The 13,008-nt window shown below is 44.8% G+C and overlaps 1 protein-coding gene across 1 annotated transcript in view; it reads left to right on the top strand.

Moving 5' to 3' along the window:
- DYNC1H1 (dynein cytoplasmic 1 heavy chain 1) overlaps nucleotides 1–13,008 on the top strand; it is a 71,362-nt gene that overhangs the window by 40,976 nt on the left and 17,378 nt on the right. The window contains exons 44-56 of the mRNA XM_060261145.1: nucleotides 1,092–1,225; nucleotides 1,496–1,610; nucleotides 1,726–1,887; nucleotides 3,168–3,382; nucleotides 4,085–4,289; nucleotides 4,455–4,628; nucleotides 4,739–4,858; nucleotides 4,949–5,069; nucleotides 5,834–6,029; nucleotides 7,284–7,401; nucleotides 7,985–8,200; nucleotides 9,394–9,606; nucleotides 10,623–10,750. Of these exons, the coding sequence (XP_060117128.1) occupies nucleotides 1,092–1,225; nucleotides 1,496–1,610; nucleotides 1,726–1,887; nucleotides 3,168–3,382; nucleotides 4,085–4,289; nucleotides 4,455–4,628; nucleotides 4,739–4,858; nucleotides 4,949–5,069; nucleotides 5,834–6,029; nucleotides 7,284–7,401; nucleotides 7,985–8,200; nucleotides 9,394–9,606; nucleotides 10,623–10,750 (2,117 nt within the window). The remainder of the gene's footprint in view (nucleotides 1–1,091; nucleotides 1,226–1,495; nucleotides 1,611–1,725; nucleotides 1,888–3,167; nucleotides 3,383–4,084; nucleotides 4,290–4,454; nucleotides 4,629–4,738; nucleotides 4,859–4,948; nucleotides 5,070–5,833; nucleotides 6,030–7,283; nucleotides 7,402–7,984; nucleotides 8,201–9,393; nucleotides 9,607–10,622; nucleotides 10,751–13,008) is intronic.

Genomic DNA, 13,008 nt, shown 5'->3' with positions numbered 1-13,008 from the left:
GTTGTACTTTCCCTCTTAGTGACTCTTCAGTTTCACTTCTGAACACAACGATGGATACAGCCTAGGAAATTAAGGAAAAGCAATTGCACTATCAACTACAAATGGTATTCTGGTTAAACTAAATAGGAAGCATACAAGAGCTGTAACATTATTAACCTCTGTAATTGGCCATGATGTGGAGTTTTGGCGGGAAACCTTTCTTCTGGGAGTCTTTTGAGTTAGGAGGACTGTTGCTTTTTCTTTTTTTAAAAAGTTGTTTTTTAAATTTGAGTTCCAGTCCCCAGTGGCACAGTTGCTTGGAGATCATCTTGTGAATATTCTAACTAGCGGGATCCCAAGAGCTACTGGAATATTTTGCTTTTAATAGTAGCACAAGGTACATGGAAGAACTTTGCAGTTTTTTGTTGTTGTTTTTTACTGTCCCTCTTTGCAGTGATTCCTGGTTCTCCAAGATCAGTTAAAAATATAGACAACATAACTGTGTGCCTCTTTTGATCCTTATTCCCTGTGGAATAAAAACTACTGTACATGGGCCTCCAGCTGTCTTCTTGTCTGGCACTTGTGTGGCTTTGCCCTACTTGTCCACAGTCAGATTTTGTCCCCACTGGGAGAATACAGTTTGGCAGCTAATTAAAACTGAGGCAAGGGATATTTAATATGTTGCAGCAAATGGGTCATTTGCAGGCTCTGAACTGCTTCCCATACACACAAGAGACCCTGCTTACATAGTGATCTCTATCTGTGTAGTACATTTTTACTCCACCTTTTCTCCAAGGATCTCAGAGTGACCTAATTAACCTACATTTGAAAAACTTGGTTGATCATTCAAGTTGATATTCTCAAGTACACCTTCTTTCAGGAAGAAGCATTAGGCTGTTAACTATGACTGTTCCTGACTCAGGAAAAGCCTGAGGATGGTTGAGTCGTGTTAAGCATCAATTGCTTGATTTGGACTAAGGGACTGTCTTCTTGTGAAAGGGAAGCACTTCTTGTATCTCAAAGCATTACCATTAGCAAAAGCAGCTCCAGCTCAAACTCTGTTTGAGTTTTAGATAGAGAGCCTGCATTTACTTGTACATACTGTCCTCTAGGATTACATCCCAGTTGATCAAGAAGAGCTGAGAGACTATGTAAAAGCCAGGCTGAAGGTTTTCTATGAAGAAGAGCTTGATGTACCGCTGGTCTTATTCAATGAAGTCTTGGATCACGTGCTCCGAATTGACAGGTACAACAAGCTTATTATCCAGACGCATTTTCTGTTAGTAAATAATAAATCCATTTATAAAGGGGATACCATTCATCCTTGGTGTTGTACAAGTATATGAATATTTGAGAAGGACCCTGAATACAGCTGAAGATTCATCTTCAGGCATCATCATGGTACCAGTATAATGCATAATGTATTTGGACAGGGAAAGAAGACAGGGGAATTTAGTACTGACCTTGAGTTGAACTCTCGAACATTCTCTCTCTCTCTCTCTCTCTCTCTCTCTAGGATCTTCCGTCAGCCTCAGGGGCACTTGCTTCTGATTGGCGTTAGCGGAGCTGGGAAGACTACACTCTCACGATTTGTGGCTTGGATGAATGGCTTAAGCGTCTACCAAATTAAGGTTGGTATACCCACTTTTCTAACCCCACTCCCCAAAAGGGTAAAGTTGCGTTTCTCATTAAATTCTGTAGGGTACATAAAGGCTATAAGATATTTATCATAACCGATGTTTCTAGGTGCACAGAAAATACACTGGAGAAGACTTTGATGAAGATCTGAGAACAGTGTTGAGACGCTCTGGCTGCAAGAATGAGAAGATAGCATTCATAATGGATGAATCAAATGTGCTTGATTCTGGGTTCCTGGAGAGAATGAATACTCTTCTTGCCAATGGAGAGGTAACTTTGTTTGTAACCGGATTTCTGGTACTGCAAATTTTAATTTAAAAAAACACAACAACAACAAAAGTACAGTCAGCTTTTGTTCAGGTTGCCAGAAATGTTGCCATTATATCATGTGGAAAGTGGATTAAGCCCATAATCTGCAGCTAAACAATCATGTCATTTCTTATAATTTTATTTATCTATTTAGAAGACTTATTAGCCGCCTTTCAACCTTGCGGAACTCAAGGTGGTTTACAATAGAAATAAAACAATGATTATAAAAAGACTGAAGACCCAGTTTAAAATTTCTGCTTAGGACTGTCAGTAAATAAAAACAAGCTTAGTCAAATGCTGTCCTCAGTAAAATTGTCTTCAGCTATTTCTTGAAGATCAAAAATGAGGGGACCAGGCACACTCCCTTTGGAGGTTGTTCTATAATAGTGGAGCTGAGCTGCCACCAAAAAGGCCCTCTCTTGTCTACCCACCAGACAAGCATCTTTAACTCACTGAAAATGTCAAGACAGTGTGTGATTGTGAAATGTCACAACAGTGTGTGACCAGAATTGTACACAGTATTCCAAATGAGACAGCACCATTGATTTATACAGGGGCATTATGATAATGGCTGATTTGTTTTCAATTCCCTTCCTAATAATTCCCAGCATGGCGTTGGCCTTTTTTATTGCAATCACACGTTCCTGCCCAGGGCAACTAGAATGATTAAAGGGTTGGAACACTTTCCCTATGAACATGCCCAAGCTCAAACCTGGATTTTCCTCCATCTAAGACAGGAGAAATCTCAAATCCTTGGGCTGCTGTTCTACTAACCCAGAGAACCTCTGCCTTGTCAGGATTAAGTTTCTACCCAGGTAGAGCTGGGTATCATCCATATATTTGTGATACTGCAGCCCATACCTCCTGATGATCTGTCCCAGTGGCTTCATATTAAATAGCATTGAGGATAAGATTGAACCCTGCAGAACTCTACAGGTTAACAGTCATGGGGCAGAGCAGGAATCCCCCAACACTACCATCTGAGACTTCCCTTTGACTGTGAATATTGTATTCCAGCACAGTTTGGAAAGAAAGTCACTGTCTTCTGCTCACATGATCTGGTTTCAAAGACTCTGGTTCTAATGCCCTTCATGTCCCATTTGACTGGACCCCTGTCCTTGACTTTGGAATCTGTCTCTTCCTCCCACCCTGAAAATTCAACATGATACCCTCCCACAACTTTTCTAAATACAAAAAACTGCATCAGTTACCTTGAATAACTTGTGTATCCCTCAAATTAGGTCCCTGGTCTGTTTGAAGGAGATGAATACGCCACTCTTATGACTCAGTGTAAGGAAGGGGCTCAGAAAGAAGGCTTGATGTTGGATTCGCACGAAGAGCTCTATAAGTGGTTCACCAGCCAAGTCATTCGCAATCTCCACGTTGTCTTCACCATGAACCCGTCTTCTGAAGGCTTGAAAGACAGGGCAGCCACATCTCCAGCTCTCTTCAACAGGTACACAAGCTGCTCATTCTTCATAATAGTCTTTCTAGATCACACTGCTAGGATCTCAAGTGTGCAGCTTTGGAAACTTTCAAAGCTAAATATGTTTTTGGCTCAAGCTCCACTCAGTCTAGCACAGGGGTGGCCAAACTCGCTTTACGTAAGAGCCACATAGAATAAATGTCAGATGTTTGAGAGCTGCAAGACATGAACATCAGATGTTTGAGGAAGGAAGGAAAATAGATGGGGAGGGAAGTGGAAAGAAAGCAACTTTAAATGCATTCTCCAAGCCAGCGAACAGGGCAGTGGGGGCTTCGAGAGCCACACAATATATGTGAAAGAGCCACATGCGGCTCCCGAGCCACAGTTTGGCCACCCCTGGTCTAGCACCAAGCGTAGACTGCATGTGCAAGAGTGAGCATAGCCACTTCTCGCTCTCAGTTCTTTGGAAGCTATCGCAGCAATAACCTCTTTGGGAGTTCTCTGGCAATAGTCATGAACAATTTTTTAAAAAATCACTTCCTTTTGTTTCTAATAGAATACTTGGATAACTGAGACAAAAGAGCAGGTCTTTTAGAAGTCACACACCTGTGGCACAGCAGAGCTTTTTAAAAAAAATTCTTGTGGAGAAAAGTTGCACAGTGTCTGAATACTCACACATTAATTTTTGAAATATGGGGTAGGGTGTTCAGAGATTGCTTTTTTCTTGCTCAGGTGTGTCTTGAACTGGTTTGGAGACTGGTCAACTGAGGCCCTTTATCAAGTTGGCAAAGAGTTTACTAGCAAAATGGATCTTGAAAAGCCAAACTACATTGTGCCCGACTACATGCCAGTAGTATATGATAAGCTGCCACAACCACCATCACACAGGGAGGCCATCGTAAACAGTTGCGTATTTGTTCATCAGACCCTTCACCAGGTGAGTCTTCCTCTTCTCTTTTTGTTATTCATCCTTCCTAGCAGCTTGTTTCATGTTGTTGTCTGTAAAAGTTACAGAATGTTTTGCTGTTCTTTCTGAAGCACAACACAGAGGATTTCTAAAGTAGCACTGTTAGATCCGTTAACATTCTGTGTCCTCTGGCAGGCTAACGCTCGCCTCGCCAAACGTGGAGGCAGGACCATGGCCATCACTCCTCGCCATTATTTGGACTTTATCAACCACTACGCCAACTTGTTCAATGAAAAAAGGAGCGAGCTGGAAGAACAGCAGATGCATTTGAACGTCGGTCTTAGAAAGATCAAGGAGACAGTTGACCAGGTAGAAACCTTACAGAAAGAAAGCAGAATTTTTCTTTGCAATCCGCGGAACCTGTAAGCGTCACATTCTCCTGGATCTTGATGTAACTGAAAAGCTGTCACTTGTCATAGGTAGAGGAGCTGCGCCGTGACTTGAGAATCAAAAGCCAGGAGCTGGAAGTCAAGAATGCAGCCGCTAACGACAAGCTGAAAAAGATGGTGAAAGATCAGCAGGAGGCAGAAAAGAAAAAGGTGGGGAAAGCTTTTAATGCTGCCTGCCAGCTGCCTTAAACCCTCTGCAGTGGGCAGAAGGAGTCTTAATCCCATGTAACTTGCTTGTAGGTTATGAGCCAAGAAATCCAAGAACAGTTGCACAAACAGCAAGAGGTCATTGCAGACAAACAAATGAGTGTGAAGGAAGATTTGGATAAAGTGGAGCCAGCAGTCATTGAGGCTCAGAATGGTATGTGAATGCTACCTGTATAAATGGTCCCCCTCGATCCAGTTTAGACTTCTGCAGACAGTGTGGGGGGGTGTTCACGCCTCTGGATGAGCTATCTTAGCAACAGCTCACTCTTAATGGAGACCCTAACAGAAATTTAACAATGGCGATGGGCCCCATGAATCCATATTTTGATTAAAGCTTAATTCTCTTGGGTAATCATTTTTGGTTAATTGTGTTAAGTATCGCCGTGCCCTGCTTGGAAGCCTTAATGCAGGTCTTTCAGAGTACCAGTTCATATCGCAGTAATACATTTTGAGGTTGCATGGCGAATTTAATTTACTTTATGGTGATTCTTTTAAAGACATTAAAAGGCTTTAGAATTGCAAGAGACCTGTCTTAAAAGAGATTTTGCTGCAGTGAATGTAACTGCCGCTTTTGGCTGTTAACATGCTTGCAGAAAAAAATTGTTGTAAGTTAATTGTTCCTTTGTATTATTTGAAATGGAATTGCTGAAAGGCAAGAATCAGGAAAAAATCAACACTTGTCGATGATCTTTCCATTCTTCTTTGCAAACTCCAATGGTCAGTCAGTGAAGAGAGTTACCTGTCAGACAGTACTAGGCTGATTTGCGCTGAACTTGAAACTTGATTTGTACTGAATCTTAAACTCTTTCAAATCTTCCCTTTCCCAAGACTTGCTAATTGGCTTGCTGTTTTGCTTGTTCTCTCCCAAATCGATGTCCTTTTTCTCTCCTTGTTTGATCGGGGTTTGCTCCTGCCTAGCTGTTAAATCAATAAAGAAGCAACATCTGGTAGAGGTCCGTTCTATGGCCAACCCTCCCGGGGCAGTGAAGCTGGCCCTAGAGTCCATCTGCCTGCTCTTGGGCGAAAGCACAACTGATTGGAAACAGATACGCTCCATCATTATGCGGGAAAACTTCATCCCTACCATTGTAAACTTTTCAGCTGGGGAGATCAGGTGAATAACCACAAGGACGCGTCGGCTGCTGCTGGGAAAAGAAAGAAATTGTTCTTGAGGGCCTCTGCGGAAAAAAACAAGGGAGATGCTATAGTATATATTATTTCTTTAAAAAGAGCAAACTAATTTCTGTTGGGTAGCCATGCTGCTCTTCAGCAAAAGAGCAAGATTTGAGTCCTACCAACAAGATTTCCCGGGTGATAAACTTTCAGGAGTCCAAGCTCCCTTTATCAGCGTCATGATCCTCGGCCCAGAGAAGCCTGCCTATGTTCCCTTCTGTCCCTCTGATTGGGTGGCAAGATTTTGTAGGGAAATTGGCCCAGAGAGTGGTGCAGCCTGGGAGGAGAACATTAAAGGGCCACGCCCAGGCAGGGTGTGTTCTTTTCCTGGAAGGCTGGGCTGGAGGCAGGCTGTAGCCTAGAGAGCTTGCAGCAGGGGAGAGATCCCTTACCCAAGGGGGTGAGTGTTGATTATTAGAGTAGGGACTGTATAGCTAAAAACATCAGGGCTTTTGTTTATTTTCACCAACCTTTACTGTATATATATTTCACTGTTTTACCCACTTGCTATTTGAGCACTGTAAATAAACTGTTGTTGTTATACTCCTTGGGTCATCACATCTCCTTGGTCACAGTTAAGAGATATTTCTTAATAAGGAAGACAAGGGTTGTTGGGTGTTCTGGGCCCTCCATGCAGACCCTTACCAGAGTGGTGGCAGCCAGTAGAAGGCCCTCCTAGGCCCATGCTGTGTGACAGACACTTGACAGAGGGAGCTTTGAGTCTCAGAAGCTTGCACCCATAAAAAGAGGATGCAGGTGGCCTCGGAACCGAAGTTTCTTTCTCCCATTCCCAGTGGCAGCCTTAACATGTGGCGATGTTGCATGCTGAATGCTTTTTTCCATCCCCCTTTGCCAGCCGTGAGCTCTATAAAGAGGCAGCACCTTATCGAAGTGAGAACCATGGCCAACCCGCCCGGTGCAGTAAAACTGGCTTTAGAATCAATCTGTCTCTTGTTGGGTGAGGAGACAAATGACTGGAAAAAGATCAGGCCAGTTATTCTCAGAGATAATTTCATCAGCAGCATTGTCAACTTTAATATCGAAGACATGAGGTATTTGGGTTTTCTTAGTCTCTACCTACCGTGGTGATGGGATAGCTGGTAGTCTCGGTGGTCGTAGTTGCATGCTGAAGGATGTGAGAAAGTTTTCCATGCCGTTCCTCAAACTCTTTGTTTCCTTCCCCCGCCTCTTGCAGCGATGCCATACGGGACAAGATGAAGAAGAACTACTTATCAAACCCAAGTTACAATTACGAAATAGTGAACAGAGCATCCCTGGCCTGTGGTCCTATGGTAAAATGGGCTATTGCACAGGTAAATATCTCGTGGCATTTGGATTGCACAGAAAGGGATGATGCCGTATTGTCAAAATCGTGTTGTGTTTTGATAGTGATGGGGAGGGGAAGAAAGCAGCTTGTCAGGAGTCACTCTCAGCAGTTAACTCTGCAGTTTTTTGGTAGTCCCACAGTAGCTCACAAAACAGCAATGCTTGTAACTAGGAAGGCCCACCGCAGGCAGTCTAGGGCAGGGGAAGCCAAACTTGCTTAACATAAGAGTCACGTAGAAAACATCAGATATTTGAGAGCCACAAGACATGAATGTCAGATGTTTGAGAGCTGCAAGGAAGGAAGGAAGGGAAATAGTTCTAGATGGGAGAGAGGAGGGAGAGGTAGAAAGAAAGCAACTTTAACTTTAAATGCAGTCTTTAAGCCTCTGGCTGACTTGGCTTGGAGAAGTGATTTAAAGAGAGAAATGCCTTCTCCAAGCCAGCCAGTGGGATGGTGATGGCTTTGAGAGTCACACAATATGTGTAAAAGAGCCAGATGCGGCTCCCCAGCTGGAGTTTGGCCACCCCTGATCTAGGGTGTAAGGCTAACATCACCCTCTTGTGTTCCAGCTGAACTACGCCGATATGTTGAAACGAGTGGAGCCCCTGCGGAATGAGCTGCAGAAGCTGGAGGACGACGCCAAGGACAACCAGCAGAAAGCTAATGAAGTGGAGCAGATGATCCGGGATCTGGAGGCCAGTATTGCCCGCTACAAGGAAGAGTATGCCGTGCTGATTTCGGAAGCTCAAGCTATTAAAGCAGACTTGGCTGCTGTAGAGGCAAAGGTAAGCCCCCTCCTCCATTTTTTATGTTTTCTTTCAATTTATCAGCAGCTTTTCTGTGCCATTGAATTTTTTAAAAACAGGTTTTTTAAAAAATACAATATAGTATTGATAAACGTACAGCATTAATTTGTGGAGATTTAACATGCCATCAAATCACAGCTGACTTGTGGTGACCTCGTAAGGTTTCCAAGGCAAGAGGTGGTTGGCCATTGCCTGCCTCTGCATAGCAACCCTGGTCTCCCATCCAGTTTCTAACAAGGGACAACCCTGCTTAGCTTCTGAGATCTGACAAGATTGGGCCATCCGGATTAGGGCTCCTTAATATATATATTATCTTCACTAGTCACATTCTTACGTGATTATTAAGTAATTGACAACAACAGCCTGGTGTTCTTCTTCTGGATTTTCAGGCTGTCTTTAAAGCAACTTTGATATGTAGAGAGTCTTCCCACACTTCTTGCATCCCAAGCTTTGAGCAGCCGTTCCTCTTTTTCTTTATGTTCATTATGATTTCTTTTTTAAAAATTATGATTTCTTCTGCCTTGCAAAAATATATCTTGTCACTGAGTGAAGATCAAAAGATTTTCTTTTTTGAGAGCTACAGGACAGAGTTAGACCCTAACCGCTTTTCTATCCTCCCAGCAAAAAAGGGAGAAGGGGGCATTTCTTGGTGACCAGAAAGGCTTTCCTAGGGATTGTGGGGCCCATGTGGGGGGAAACCACACGGGATGGGGGGTTGTTGTAAAGAGAAGGTGTTAAAACAAAAAAGCAGATAAGATCCAATTCAACATATAATTGATTCCTTGATTTGGAAGAGGCATTTAATGCTATATAGAAAAACGTTTTTTAAAAACCTTTTCAGTGTTTTTGGTTTCAGAGGGTGCATGTTGGTCTGCAATAAAAAAAAGTTAGATTCAAGCCCAGCAATACCTTTACCAATGGGATTTTTTGGGTTATACGCTTTCAAGACTCAAAGCTCCCTTCATCAGTGTTTTTTGTAATACGTGTTAAGCAATACTTTGCCACTGCAGCCCACCCCCCCTCCACCCCGATCCTCACATACATATTCTGCCCACATACTTTAAATATTTTCTTTTTGGAACTCTAAAAACCCGGTCAGTGGCTTACTTAGTGTGAATGTATCCCCAACAGCTTTGATCTAACCTTTCTTCCTAACCCCACTTTGCTTCTAGGTTAACCGTAGCACAGCTCTCCTGAAGAGCCTGTCTGCTGAACGTGAAAGATGGGAGAAAACAAGTGAAACCTTCAAGAATCAAATGTCCACCATTGCAGGGGATTGCTTGCTTTCGGGGGCTTTTATTGCTTACGCCGGCTACTTTGACCAACAGATGCGTCAAAACCTCTTCACAACATGGTCCCACCATTTGCAGCAAGCAAATATTCAGGTAGTAACTTGTGTCCCACATAGGGTTGCCAATCCCCAGGTGGGGGCAGGGGATCCCCCGGTTTGGAAGCCCTCCCCCAGCTTCAGGGCTATTAGAAAGCGGGGGGAGGGGAGGAAAATGTCTGCTGGGAACTCTTATTATTACCTATGGAGACTTATTCCCATAGATAAAAATGGAGAATTGATCCATGAGTATCTGGGGCTCGGGGCGGGGAGCTTTTTTTTTAGGTAGAGGCACCAAATTTTCAGTATAGCATCCAGTGCCTCTCCCCAAAATAACCCCCAAGTTTCAAAAAGGTTGGACCAGGAGGTCCAATTCTATGAGCCCCAAAAGAAGGTGCCCCTATCCTTCATTATTTCCTATTGAAGGAAGGCATTTAAAAGGTGTGCGGTCCCTTTAAATGTGATGGCCAGAACTCCCTTTTGAGTTCAATTATGCTTGTCACAACCTTGCTCCTGGCTCCACCACCAATGTCTCCAGATGTTTCTTGAATTGGATTTGGCAACCCTAATCCCACAGGTCATAAAACCCGATCATTGCTGCTCACCTGAAGGCTTGGCATTTCTTCCGTTTTTTCCTTGTGCTCCATTCTTCCTTTCTGAAGCCCAGAGCAGCTTATGTATGTTTCACATCTGACCAGCTGGACTTGCTTCAGCTTGAGGGCAATTGTCATGTGCCTTCAGACTATTGTCTGTTATGCAAAAAGATGTGGTATTTGAGCAGTTTTGGGATATGGAAAGTGCTTCCCTCAGTCTAGGGTTTCCATTGTCGACTAACCATTTGGATGGTAAAATTCTGTCTCCTTTGAAGGCACATTGCAGGGAGTGGGTCTGACTTGCAGCCAATGATGCATCTTCTGCTAGATGCATCTTGTCACAGGATAGTTATATATTCAGGGGTAACAGCTGGTCACACCTAGCCTGTAACCTGCAAAAAGCAGATTCTTTTTCTTAGCCACAAAAGTGGTCAACCCTTTGGTACTCCTTTACTGAATCACAGCAATTCTTAATGTACAGTTCCGTACAGATATTGCTAGGACCGAATACCTGTCCAACGCAGATGAACGCCTTCGCTGGCAGGCAAGCTCTCTGCCTGCCGATGACCTGTGCACAGAAAACGCAATTATGCTCAAGCGATTCAACAGGTACTCTTGTCATTCTTCATACTTTTTATGTATATCAGTGACTCTTCTGAAAACTGTCACAAAGTACTATTTGAGTACTTCTATCATTTGTTATTCCTTTCCAGACTTTCTGGTGAAGGGGTATTTTTGGAAGCGTTCAGATTGTTGGCATTTGGACAATACAATAAAGTACTCCAGGTTATTGCCCAGACTTCCTATCCAAAGGCCAACAAAGTACCGTATTTTTCCCCAAAAAAAGTGTGGGGGGGAAGTGTGTGCGTCTTATGGAGCGAAGGTACGTACCTTCCTCTGGGGGGGGGATCCTCTGCCTCCGCCTCTGATCCCGGCGCTTCCCCCGCACCTGCCTGCCTGGCTCCAGCTCTGACGCTTACAGCAAGTGCCAGGATCGCTCCCTCCGCCCTCCGATCCCAGCGCTTGCTTTAAGCATCAGAGCTGAAGCTAGGCAGACAGGCACGGAGAAAGCACGCCGCCCCCTCCACAGCCGGCGCTCGCGAAGCGCTGGGTTTGCAGAGGGGGCGGGTGCTTCCTCTGTGTCTGTCTGCCTGGCTTCAGCTGATGCTTAAAGCAAGTGCTTGGATCGGAGGGTGGAGGGAGCGATCCTGGCGCTTGCTGTAAGCATCAGCTGAAGCCAGGCAGACAGGCACGGAGGAAGCACCCGCCCCCTCCGCAAACCCAGCGCTTTGTGAGTGCCGGCTGTGGAGGGGGCGGCATGCTTCCCCCGTGCCTGCGTGCCTGGCTGGGAGACAAGCGGCGAGATCGCTCCCTCCGCCCCCACCGCAAACCCAGCACTTCGCAGGGAGCGATCTCGCCGCTTGTCTCCCAGCCAGGCGCGGGGGAAGCACGCCGGCGCTTGCGTGCCTGGCTGGGAGACAAGCGGCGAGATAGCTCCCTGCGAAGTGCTGGGTTTGCGGTGGGGGCGGAGGGAGCGATCTCGCCGCTTGTCTCCCAGCCAGGCACCTGCGTCTAATGGTCCGGAGCGTCTAATGGACCGAAAAATACGGTATTCCATGTGACACCATTAATTTATGGAATTTCTTGGCCAACGATGTTGAGAGGGCCACTGACATAAACAAATGTATGCTTGTTTTATGGCGGATGACTGTGTGACAGTAAAAACGGAGATGCTATATCTTCAGAGATGATGTATCTTGCAGCAGATTAATTTGCCTGTCATGGCCAAATTTCCAAGGGACAACTGGTTGGAATATTCACGGTAACAAAAATTTTAACCAAAGAGGTCTGATGCAGTGTGGTAATTAATAGAGCAAATTAAATTAAAATTTAAGCTTGCTCTTCATCTTCTTATGAGCTTCTGAGCCCAGTAGCACCTGAAAGATGAACAAATGTCCAGGGTGTAAGCCTTCAAGAGTCAAAGCTCCCTTGTCTGACAAAGTGAGCTTTGACTCTCAAAAGCTTCTACCCTAGAAATATTGTCGGTCTTTAAGATGCTCCTGGGCTTGAATCTTGCTCTTCTACTGCAGAAAAACACAGCTGTGGTAGTGAGAAAGTGCTGTCAAGTCCAGGGCCAGCCCTAGACTGTCTGGCACCGTAGGCAGGGCTAACTTCTGGCATCCCCTCCCCCCCCCCCCCGGCACTTATAATGTCACCGAGTCACATAAGGATGTCCAATTTGGCGCCCCTAGAAGTTTGGCACCCTAGACAATTGCCTAGTTTGCCTAGTGGTAGGGCTGGCCCTGGTGAAGTCACAACCAACTTATGGCAGCCCTTGGGGCTTTGAAGATAAGAGACGTTCAGAGGCGATTTGCCATTGCCTGCCTCTGCATAGTGCCCTGGCCTCCCTTGGTGGTCTTCCATGCCAAGTATTAAGCAGAGCTGACCCTGCGAAGCTTCTGAGATTGGGTTTTCCTGGGCCCTCCGGGTGAGAGCTCCAACCTGGCTACCCACCAGAAACTATAAAAGAGTGGCACGTAGCTAATGCACATCTCTGGACACAAGCTCACAATTTTTGCCCACATCCATCGTACTGGGGATGCCCACACCACTTTTAAAGGATTGTGGCAGGAAGGGAGTGGCAGGAAAGTCTCTTCTGTTTCTGTTTAATTCGATTTATACCCCGCCCTCCCCGCCAAGGTGAGCTCAGGGTGGCTTACGTCAGAGTCATAGCATGCTATGATCACAGTCATAAAAACAATAAAACCATTTAAATATATAAGTTAAAACACATAGATTAAAACAATATACAGCTTGGTGCTAACACATTAGATGTTCCTCATAGTTCCAGGATGGCGATTATTCCA

The sequence above is a fragment of the Heteronotia binoei genome, chromosome 21 (genome assembly GCF_032191835.1).
Source record: "Heteronotia binoei isolate CCM8104 ecotype False Entrance Well chromosome 21, APGP_CSIRO_Hbin_v1, whole genome shotgun sequence".
NCBI lineage: Eukaryota > Metazoa > Chordata > Lepidosauria > Squamata > Gekkonidae > Heteronotia > Heteronotia binoei.
This window is presented reverse-complemented; position numbering and strand designations above follow the sequence as displayed.